This window comes from Mustela erminea, chromosome 14 (genome assembly GCF_009829155.1).
Source record: "Mustela erminea isolate mMusErm1 chromosome 14, mMusErm1.Pri, whole genome shotgun sequence".
Classification (NCBI taxonomy): Eukaryota; Metazoa; Chordata; class Mammalia; order Carnivora; family Mustelidae; genus Mustela; species Mustela erminea.
Window position 1 is genome coordinate 35,163,150 of NC_045627.1, and position 12,064 is coordinate 35,175,213.

Genomic DNA, 12,064 nt, shown 5'->3' on the forward strand with positions numbered 1-12,064 from the left:
GAGGCATCTAGAATAAAATGCCAAAAACATTTAAAAAGAAAAAATTAAAACACCTATATATAATTTTTTTTGGCTTATGTATTTTAAAGATACATGAAACTCCATATTATACTATACCAACAGTTCATCGTTTCACCCCAGGAATTCCATTTCAAATTCTGCATGCCTTGTAGGGCAACACTGTAACCCATGGCATGTAGCCCTGTAGAGCGTGAAATCTAATGTGAATATGTAATCTAATGACTACAAATCAGGAAACAAAACAACATAAACCAGCATGGGGAGGAGGTTAAAGGAATAAAACAATTCTGCTCAGATATTCATATGCTGGGTTATGGTAAACACCCTGAGACACAGAGTAATATAATTCATCTCCTTTTTATCCTTAATTTGGACAATGTAAGAAAACAATTTCCTTCCTTTCCACTTTTTTACACTGTCTCAATCAGTTCAAAGGTCTGATTCTATGTCTGAGCAGCACACTGAGCTCACTGCAGGACACAGAAAAGGCAGCAATTTTTTTCCTTTCCAGTTTAAGTATACTTACTTAGTATTAAAAATATAGACAAGAAAATGAGTTAAGGTTAATATATAACAAAAATTCATTACATTTTTTGAGAAAAGTTACATTTTAAAAACACCATTGGAAAAATAATTGAATTTTTTAAAATTGAAGATAGCTGACACAATGTTACATTAGTTTAAGTGTACAACATAGTGACTTGACAACTCTATACATTATAGAAAAAATAGCTGACTCTTATTCACTCTGTAGAACATCTTCCTTACACAGTGATGTTGCATAGGTCATGCAGAGCACACATCATTTGAAGCATAAACCTAATAAAGCAATGGAATGCTATGAGTTAGCTGCTTTGACATAATTTCTTTCTTGGCCTCTGTCCCCTTTAATTTTTTTTTCTTTTAAATCTTTTCCCCGCGGGGCGCCTGTGTGGCTCAGTGGGTTAAGCCTCTGCCTTGGGCTCAGGTCATGATCTCAGGGTCCTGGGATCAAGCCCCACATCGGGCTCTCTGCTCAGCGGGGAGCCTGCTTCCCTCTCACTCTCTGCCTGCTTCTCTGCCTACTTGTGATCTCTGTCTGTCAAATAAATAAATAAAATCTTAAAAAAAATCTTTTCCCCTCTAATTGAAAAAGTAATATATGTTCAACATGTATTAATATTATCTGAGGGGGAAAAATTATCTTGAATTTCGCCATTGAAAATTAACCACTTAACATCTGTCTTTCCAACCTGTTGTCTAAGAACAGCTATTTACATAAAACGCAGTATAATTAAACCATTGTATACATTTTCAGTTATCTAATACATCATGAACATTTTTCCTAGTCAACTAATACTTTTTTTTTTTAAGTAAGCTCGATGCCCAATGAGAAGATTGAACTCGCTAACCCAAAATCAGGAGTCACATGCTCATGGCACCTGGCTGGCTCAGCCTGTACAGCATGCCACTCTTAATTTTGGGGTTGTGAGTTCTACCCCACGTTGGGCATAGGGATTACCTTAAAAAAAAAATTTTTTTTTTTGAGAGAGTTGCCTTCTCTACTGACTAAGCCAGCCAGGCACCCCAGTTGGTATTATTTTCAGTTTCTGTGTGATTGGAAAATAGGATATATGGATATATATGGATATATTTATTCATTTCAATTATACTTATTATTTAACATAGCCAATTCCCTACTATTGAACATTTTTGGTTGTTTTTTTGGTTTTTTGACTAATACAAATAATGATTTGATCCTTGTATATACATCTTTGAGCACACTTCTGATTAGCTTCTTACAATAACCTCCTAGAACTAGAACTGCACACTCAAAGAATATGTACCTTTTTAGGATTTTTTTTAAAAAGATTTTATTTATTTGGCAGAGAGAGAGACAGCAAGAGAGGGAACACAAGCAGGGGGAGTGGGAAAAGAAGCAGCCCTCCAGCTGAGCAGGAAGCCCGGTGAGGCGGGCTTGATCCCAAGACCCTGGGATCATTACCTGAGGTAAAAGCAGACACTTCATGACTGAACCACCCAGGTGCCCCTCTTTTTAACATCTTTTATGCATATTACCAAAATCCCCTCCAAAAAGGTTATAAAAATTTCTTACTCCTACAAATGACATATTATTAGAGTATCCATGTTAATTAAGTGGCTGACATTTATGTTTGCAAGGAACAAACAAGGGCTTGATATTCTTTAACAATGTAAGTTCATCCATATATATAAAAATTGCACAGAATTCTGCTTACACTAAGATTTCTAGAAGGCTTGTTCAACTAGGTGTTTAAAGGAATAGGGTGCTTGGCTGGCTCAGTCAGTAGTGCTTGCAACTTTTGATCTCAGGGTCAATAAGAGCCCCACGTTGGGTGTAAAGGTATAAAGATTACATTAAAAATAAAAAATAGGGGCACCTGGGTGGCTGAGTCAGTTAAGCAGCCTGTTTCTCATTTCAGCTCAGGTCATGATCTCAGGGTCATGGGATCAAGCTCTGTGTCAGGCTCCATGCTCAGTGGAGAGGATTCTCTCTCCCTCTGTCTCTCCCTGCCAACTCACAGGTGTGCTCTCTCTCTCAAATAAATAGAGAAATCTAAATAAGTCTTTAAATAAAGAAAGAAAGAAATCTGATCTCCATCACTTGTTAGCTATTTTTTAAAAATCAGCCTCAGAGGGGCACCTGGGTGGCTCAGTAGGTTAAAGCCTCTGCCTTCGGCTCAGGTCATGATCCCAGGGTCCTGGGATGGAGCCCCACATCGGGCTCTCTGCTCAAGTGGGGAGCCTGCTTCCCCCCCCCCCCCTCTCTGCCTGCCTCTCTGCCTACTTGTGATCTCTATCTGTCAAATAAATAAATAAAATCTTTAAAAAAAAAAAAAAAGAAAGAAAATTTTTTAAAAAATCAGCCTGAGCTGGGCCACCTGGGTAGCTCAGTCAGTTAAGCATCTGCCTTCGGCTCAGGTAATGATCCCAGGGTCCTGGAATGAAGTCCCACATCCAGCTCCCTGCTTAGCTGGGAGCTTGCTTCTCCGCCTGCCTACTCTTCCTGCCGCTTCCCCTGTTTGTGTTCCCTCTTTCTCTCTTACAAATAAATAAATATAATCTTTAAAAAAAAAAATCAGGGGCACCTGGGTGGCTCAGTGGGTTAAGCCTCTGCCTTCGGCTCAGGTCATTATCTCAGGGTTCTGGGATCGAGTCCCACATCAGGCTTTCTGCTTAGCAGGGAGCCTGCTTCCCCCTCTCTCTGCCTGCCTCTCTGCCTCCTTGTGATCTCTCTCTCTCTGTCAAATAAATAAATAAAATCTTTAAAAAAAAAAGATATCAGGCTGAGCTGTTATGTGTCTGGAAAGCACATGACTCTAATTCCAATAAACAAAGAGTACTTACTTCAATGATTATAAGATTTTGGTTTAGAGAATATCAGTACCCTAAAATGATAATATATTCAATCACTATTGCAAATGAAAAGGTTAAAGTAGATAACAGATAAATCTCTTACAAAATTTGCTCACAAACTTAAACTCTCTTTTGCATACTCTTTCTATACTCTAATACACACCGGGAAACAAAGCCAGCAGATGGATAATGTTTTCATTCACTTTTATCTTTAACATCCATTAACTCACCTAAATGTTTATAATGGTGATTGTGAGCTTGTAATAAAACCTTTACTCGATCCAAAGGAGCAACCGTTGTTTTGGCACAGCATCCAGCAATACCTACAAAATTTTTAAACAGTCAGCATGAAATTGCATACCATTTCTTTCCAGGTGGAAATTGTTATTTATTCAGCCAGCATACCTTCTGATTTCTAATTTGGTCTCCATGGGTAGAACTTCCCAGTTGCAGGGATATGTAGATGATTGGCCCCCATTCCCTGTAACTTAATAACTGAGTATGTCAGACTTAAAAATAAATGTGAAGAGTGTAAATCTTCCCCCTAATACCTGATGACCACTGGGAATCTTGCTAAATGTAGTTATGGAGACAGACACTTGAAGGTATTTACCCAACCATGAGGCTCTGTTTCAAATAACCTCCTCTTCTGGATGACTCTCTCATTGAAACAACCAACTTTTGGGGCGCCTGGGTGGCTCAGTGGGTTAAAGCCTCTGCCTTCGGCTCAGGTCATGATCTCAGGGTCCTGGGATTGAGTCCCACATCGGCCTGTCTGCTCAGCAGGGAGCCTGATCCCCCCCACCCCGCCTCTCTGCCTACTTGTGATCTCTGTCTGTCAAATAAATAAAATCTTAAAACAAAAAAACAAAAAAACCACAACAACCAACTTTTACCCATAAAATTCAGCATACCCATTTTTATTCAGCAATTACATATTTGGTCCCTACCACATGCCACTGTACAGATATATGGATGACAGTAATGTGTGTACATGAGCTTTAGTGCAAGTCAGAATCCAAGGCAACCCTACTAGCTTGGCATGCTTCTAAGACAATAATATATGAAGACTCTTTCCTATAAACTGTGTCCTCCCAAATTGATATGTTGAAAACTAATTCCCAAAGTGATGGCAATTAAAGGTGAGGCTTTTAGGAATTGATGAGGTCAGCAGGGTGGAGCCCTCACGAACAAGGTTAATGCCCTATATAAAAGCCCAGAGAAATCCTTGGCTCCTCCCACCATGTGAAAACACTGAGAGAAGATGCTGTCTGTGAGGAAGCAGGTCCTCACCAGACACCAAATCTGCTGACACCATGATCTGGCTTTTCCAGCTTCCAGAACTATAAGAAATAAGTGTCTGGGGCGCCTGCGTGGCTCAGTGTGTTAAGCCGCTGCCTTCGGCTCAGGTCATGATCTCAGGGTCCTGGGATCGAGTCCCGCATCGGGCTCTCTGCTCAGCAGGGAGCCTGCTTCCCTCTCTCTCTCTGCCTGCCTCTCTGTCTACTTGTGATCTCTCTCTGTCAAGTAAATAAATAAAATCTTTAAAAAAAAAAAAAAGAAAGAAAGAAATAAGTGTCTGGAGCTTCCAGGTTGATAAAAAGGAAGTAAGAAAAGAAAGAAGGAAGGAAAGAAGTTGCTTCTAAAATACCCAGATCATGATATTTTTGTTATAGTAGCCCAAAATGACCAAGATAATTTTGTCAATTACCTTACATGTTATAAGCCTTTGATAAAATAGGCTGTTATAGCCTGGGTGGGTTAAGCCTCTGCCTTCGGCTCAGGTCATGATCTCAGGGTCCTGGGATAGAGTTCTACATCGGGCTCCCTGCTTGGCAGGGAGCTTGCTTCCCCCTCTCTCTCTGTCTGCCTTTCTGCCTACTTATGATCTCTCTCTCTCTCTGTCAAATAAATAAATAAAATCTTTAAAAAAAAATAGGCTGTTACCCTATAAAAAGGTAGGTAAAAAGTCTCTGGTGTCTTTTTATGATTACACTAAGCTCTTCACTATTGCATATTTGATCCAGAAGTACAAAAGAAATGGGATTTTGGGGTGCCAGGGTGGCTCAGTGGGTTAAAGCCTCTGCCTTCAGCTCAGGTCATGATCCCAGGGTCCTGGGATAGAGCCCCACATTGGGTTCTCTGCTCAGCAGGGAGCCTGCTTCCTCCTCTCTCTCTGCCGGCCTCTCTGCCTACTTCTGATCTCATCTGTCAAATAAATAAATAAAATCATTAAAAAAAAAAAAAAACTGGGATTTTGTGGGTCGCCTTTATTACTATATTGCCAGAGACTCAGTACAGGGTCGGCACATAACACACACTCAATAAATGTCAATTAAATAAATAAATGTGGGGGCACCTGGGTGGCTCAATCAGTTAAACATCTGCCTTTGGCTCAGATCATGATCCTGTGGTCCTAGGATAAAGCCCCACATCTGGCTCCCTGCTCTGCTGGGAGTCTGCTCCTCCCTCTCCCTCTCCCCCAGCTTGATCTCTTTCTCCTTCTAAAATAAATAAAATCGGGGCACCTGGCTGGCTCAGTGGGTTAAGCCGTTGCCATCGGCTCAGGTCATGATCTCAGGGTCCTGGGATCGAGCCCCACATCGGGCTGTCTGCTCAGCAGGGAGCCTGCTTCCCCCTCTCTCTCTGCCTACCTATCTGCCTACTTGTGATCTCTCTCTCTCTGTCAAATAAATAAATAAGATCTTTAAAAAAATAAATGAATGTACAATAACAAAAAAAAAAGAATGTAGAGTTTTACTTTACAAACTTTTTTTTTTAATTTTATTTATTTATTTGACAGAGATCACAAGTAGGCAGAGAGGCAGGCAGAGAGAGAGAGAGAGAAAGGGAAGCAGGCTCCCTGCTGAGCAGAGAGCCCGATGCGGGACTCGATCCCAGGACCCTGAGATCACGACCTGAGCCGAAGGCAGAGGCTTAACCCACTGAGCCACCCAGGTGCCCCTACTTTACAAACTTTTTATTTTTTAAAATATTTTATTTATTTGGGAGAGAGTGAGCAAAATAAAGAAAGAGCACACGAGCAGGGGGCAGAGGAAGAGGGATAAGTAGACTCCCCTGCTGAGCAGGGAGCCTGAAGTGGGGCTCAATCCTCAGACCTTGACCGATTGACCGACCTAGGAGCCCCTACAAACTTTTTTTTTTAAGATTTTATTTATTTATTTGACAGAGATCACAAGTAGGCAGAGAGGCAGGCAGAGAGAGAGAGAGGCAGAAGCAGGCTCCCTGCTGAGCAGAGAGCGTGATGCGGGGCTCGATCCGGGGACCCTGGGACCATGACCTGAGCCGAAGGCAGAGGCCTTAACCCACTGAGCCACCCAGGCGCCCCTCCCTATAAACTTTTTAAAATGTAGGACAAAATCACTCAAAGTCCACACACATTTATTTAATAGCCTACCATGTAACTCATGTTAATTAAAATCCATATTCTGAGATATCCAAAAATAAAATGCCTATTCGTATTCAAATATTAAATCCACATGTAAGTTTTAAATCAAGCTTCCTTTATCTGAACTAAAGCAAATCATAGTCATGGCTACCCAAAATTGAGGATAAACTTAAAATAATATGCATTCGGATATATTTGGTTTCACAATATTATGTCCTTTATCTTCCCAGTCATTATGAACTAACCATATATGAAATTATTTAGAATGTGTTCAATAAGTAGTTTCCTCTGACAGTACCTTAACTCACTTAGTCACATTACTTCATAACTCAATTGATCATTACAACAATCCATTGAGTTAGGTCATTCAGCTTTTATCTTCCTTTTGAGCAAATGAGATTAAGATAGTGGCCAAGGCTAATCAACAATAATAATTAACAAGTTATGAGTGTTTACCATGTACAATATACCAGGCTAGGAGGGTTTTTTTTAAGATTTTATTTATTTATTTGACACAGTGAGGGAGAGCGCATGCAAAAGCAGAGGGACTCTCAGGCAGAGGAAGAGAAGAAGCAGGGAGCCCCATGTGGGACTCGATCCCAGGACCCTGGGATCATGACCCAAGCTGAAGGCAGACACCCAACTGACTGAGCCACCCAGGAGCCCCTAGACTAAGAGATTTAACTCAGGACACTATGCTAAGGCTTTTCCAGCTACTGTCTCATTTAATCATTACAACCTTCTAAAGTAGGAAATCTTTTCCCATTTAATGGATATGAAAACTGGGGTGCCTGGGTGGCTCAGTGGGTTAAAGCCTCTGCCTTCGGCTCAGGTCATGATCCCAGGGTCCTGGGATTGAGCCCCGAATTGGGCTCTCTGCTCAGCACGGAGCCTGCTTCCTCCCCTCTCTCTCTGCCTGCCTCTCTGCCTACTTGTGATCTCTCTCTGTGTCAAATAAATAAAATCTTAATAAATAAATAAATAAATAAATAAAGGATATGAAAACTGAGGCAGAAGGAGGCTAAGGTAACTTGCCCAATGGTATTTTTTCTTTTTCTTTCTTTCTTTTTTTTTTTTAAGATTTTATTTATTTGACAGACAGAGATCACAAGTAGGCAGAGAGAAAGAGGAAGCAGGCTCCCTGCTGAGCAGAGAGCCCGATTCGGGCGGGGCTCTATCCCAGGACCCTGGAAACATGACCTGAGCCAAAGGCAGAGGCTTTAACCCACTGAGTCACCCAGGCGCCCCCGCAAGGGTATTTTTTCATATCTCTTGGACGGCAAACTTCTTCAAAAGTATTCACACTTTCTAAAAATCTGAAGCAACACTTTACCAAGAGACACAAATGGCCAAAAAGAAAATGAAAAGATATTCACCAAGAGTCATCAGGGAAATGCAAGTTAAAAACCACAATTATAGGGGCACCTGCGTGGTTCATTGGATTAAGCCTCTGCCTTCAGCCCAGGTCATGATCTCAGGGTCCTGGGATTGAGTCCTGAATCCGGCTCTCTGCTCAGCAGGGAGCCTGCTTCCACCTCTCTCTCTCTGCCTGCCTCTCTCTGTGTCAAATAAATAAATAAAATCTCTTTTAAAAAACACAATTATATATCTCTAAACCCCTGTTTAAAGGGAAAAACACACAAAACTACACAAACACAGAGGACAAAAACTCTGATAACAGCAAATGTTGACAAGATAGTGGGGATACAAAATAGAACAGACACTTTAGAAAAGAGTTGGACAGTTCCTACTTCACTCCAAATAAAAGCTGGAATATTTACAATTGTTTGGAAAGCCCTTCATTCAGCCTCCCATGGCCTCTAACCTCCTTTCGCCATCAAACCACTTGGTTATAGCTACACAGCTTTTCTTAAGGCCTGAAATGCTCCTCTTGAGATATCAACTTGCTCAACTCCTTCACTACTTCAAGTCTGCTCAAGTGTCATTCTCTCCAAGAGACTTACCATGACTGTCCTATTTACACTGCACCCATGCAGCCTCCGCATTTCCTTGCCCCATTCTTTTTACTTCTTCCCATTGCAATCATCACCTTCTAACATACCATATAACTTACTTTCTCATTTTATTCATTCTCTTTCTCCTCTCAACTCTCCAATCAATGTAAACTGCAGGATCTTTGTTTTGTTCCCTGATACACACTGAACATGTAGCAGGCACATAGTGGGCACTCATCATATTCCTTGTATAAATGCATGAATGCTGTTTTTATCAGAACAAAATAAATTCTTTTTAAAAAAAGATTTTATTTATTTATTTGACAGACAGAAGTCACAAGTAGGCAGAGAGGCAGGCAAAGAGAGAGAGAGGAGGAAGCAGGCTCCCCGCTGAGCAGAAAGCCGGATGCGGGCCTCCATCTGAGGACCTCGATCTCAAAATCTGATCCCTGGGATCACGACCTGAATTGAAGGCAGAGGCTTTAACCCACTGAGCCACCCAGGCGCCCCTAGAACAAAATAAATTCTTAATAATACTGCACCCTACAGATACTCCTCCTAAAAGCTCGTATAATGTAGAATTTTAAAAATTCCCAGTCTTAACAAGTAATTAAGTATTGACAACCAATCAATTAAGAGAGGGTAGAGACCTAAAACACTTCTTTATGGAAAGGCAGAGGAAGTTTTTAAGAGACAATTATGAACTTTCTGGCCTCACAGTGACACGGATAGAAGGGCTGCACCAGCTACCTGTCATGTAGCCACAGACCAGTTTACCAGAATAACTGGAACCAGTTTTGGTTGTAGGCAATTTTGCACAATTTCCTAGTCAACTTTAAAAAGCTGTCCTCCAATATTTGTTTTCTTTAAAGCAAACGGCAAAATCCAATTCTATACTGGGTCATTTATGGTCTTTATAAAAGAAAGAGGTACCCAGAAATGTTTCACTGAAACCCTGGAGTCTTTGTAAAGGATCCGGCTCTTTTCCCTTCTACCCAACCCTGAAGAATGGGTCCTTGTTTGGCCCGTCCACTTCCCCAGCCGCTCCCTGACAGCTCGAGGCCCTTCCTCCCCAGGATCCTGCTGTCAGTAGTCAAGTGATTATTAGAAAGAGCACACAGGTCAGGGCAAATATCCAGCCGAGCATTGCAGCAGCCAGAGTCCAAGAATGTCACCGCGGCGGCAAGCACCGTATCTGCCCCGGATCCTGCCCTGCCACCCCACTACCACCGGGTCCTCCCGGCTAGACACCCACCTCCGGCCAGAAAGGAGCGCAGCCAGTAGAAGTCCCGACGGGCGGCGGGCCCTCCGGCTCCTGCCGCCTGCGGCATCGCGGGAGGGGGGTCGGCCGCTGCCAGGGCCGCCGCCGCCGCCGCCGCCGCCATCAGGACCAGGGCCGCGTCGGGGACTCCGGTCGCCAATTTATAAGCCACGGGCTGGGGCCATGGCCACAGCGGGCGGTGACAGAGCACCGACCGCCGCGCGGGCGGGACGGAATAACACCCGCAGCGCGGCGCGGGCTGATGGCGTACGCCAGGGGCGGGGCCTGGGCCCGGGTCCCAAGTGGGAGTCGCCTGCGCTCGCCTCCTCCCTCAGCCGGCGTCACCCCACGACCCTACTCCCCGCCTCGCTTTTCAGGCCTCTTCTGTTCTAACGGAGGAGTAGCGTGGCCCCGCGGAAGGACCCACCAAAACCCCACCACCTCAGAAAGCTCTCTCCGATCCACTGACTTGTAACCAACAGCCCATCGGGCTACGTTCTGAACTACCTCAGATGAATCCTTTCCAGAACCAATCTTGGGTTCCCTTCTGCTCTTTCCAGGAATCTCTGAGATTGCACCATCTCCCACCAAATCAGTTCTGCCTTCACAGAGCTGCTCGCTGAACCTCAGTTTCAGCCCTTCCTAACTACCTATTACGTTTCCACTCCACCCCATCGCCTCTGTCAAAGAAATATTGCTAAAGCAGATTGTTCTTTCTTTGGGGCCCTACAAATTACACAGATGCTTGTCGGCCCTTCCTGAATCTGTGCTGTGTGCTTGGCTCAGATTCCACTGAGCTCTACTCCCCACCCGTTTCAGCCCTAAACTCTTAGAATCTCCCCGGTTCCTTCTCCCTTCTCCGCTGTATTCCAAGACTCTACTACTTAACTACTCCTTAGGAGCAGTATTCTCTTACTGGGAGCCCCTCATCACTTCCAGGCTGGGCAAAATCATCCCGATTCTTTATGACCAAAGATGTTCTGAACTTACATCCTCTCTTTCAGAAGCTATCTTTTATGATTTTCCTCCATACTTACTCCAACCCCTCTTATCACTGGCACTGGTCTCTTTCTCTTTCTGTGGATATGCTTCTGCAAGGTGTTTCTAGCCACATGTAGTCACTAATGATGAGTCCAGATTTAAATTTTATTTTTCATGGCCTGTAGGTAGTTCAATCAGTGGAGTGGCTGCCCTTGGCTCAGGTCATGATCCCTGGGTCCTGGGACTGAGCCCAGCATCTGCCTCTCTGCTCAGAGGAAAGCCTGCTTCTCTCTCTCCCTCTCTCTGTCAGCTATTCTACCTACTTGTGCTCTCTATTTCTCTGTCAAATAAATAAATCAAATCTTTAAAAATTTTTTTTTTATTTTTCCCAATGTTCCCAATTTCCAATATCTGCGGGAAAATACAGACCTGTATAATAGTATCATTATTTAAATTTTACATGTCCAATGTCAAGAACCAAAAGCTTCCCAAAGTGGAATGACTGCACAACATTGTAAATGTAACTAATGCTTCTAAATTGTACAATTAAAAACGGTTAAAATTGTAAATTTTATTTTATTTAAAGATTTTATTTATTTATTTGATAGAGAGAGAGGGAACACAAGCAGGGGGAGTGGGAGAGGGGGAAGCAGGCTCCCTGTTGAGCAGGAAACTTCATGCAGGACTCGATTGCAGGACCCAAGGATCATGACCTAAGTCGAAGGCAGACACTTAATGACTGAGCTACCTGAGCGCCCCTAAAATTGTAAATTTTAAATGAAGTACATCTAACACAATTAAAAAATACAAAGAAAAAACTCATTTTTTTTATTACAACAACAAAGAAGAAGTTTCTGTATTTTGGAGGTGCCTAACTGGCTCAGACAGTAGACAGTGCAACTCTTGATCTCAGGGTTGTGAATTAGAACCCCACACTGGGTGTAGAGATTACTTAAAAATAAAATCTTTTTAAAAAATAGAACAATTATATGATTTCACTCATATGTGGAATTTAACAAATGAAACAGAGGAGGTGCCTGAGTGGCCCAGTCAGTAAACATT

The 12,064-nt window shown here is 42.7% G+C and overlaps 1 protein-coding gene across 1 annotated transcript in view; it reads right to left on the bottom strand.

Moving 5' to 3' along the window:
• Positions 1 to 10,300, bottom strand: part of SLC25A16 (solute carrier family 25 member 16) — a 47,050-nt gene extending 36,750 nt beyond the window's left edge. The window contains exons 1-2 of the mRNA XM_032312973.1: positions 10,016 to 10,300; positions 3,627 to 3,719 (exon numbers count right to left, since the gene is read on the bottom strand). Coding sequence (XP_032168864.1) covers positions 3,627 to 3,719; positions 10,016 to 10,145 — 223 coding nt within the window. The 5' untranslated portion in view covers positions 10,146 to 10,300. The remainder of the gene's footprint in view (positions 1 to 3,626; positions 3,720 to 10,015) is intronic.
• Between the last annotated feature and the right edge of the window lie 1,764 nt (positions 10,301 to 12,064).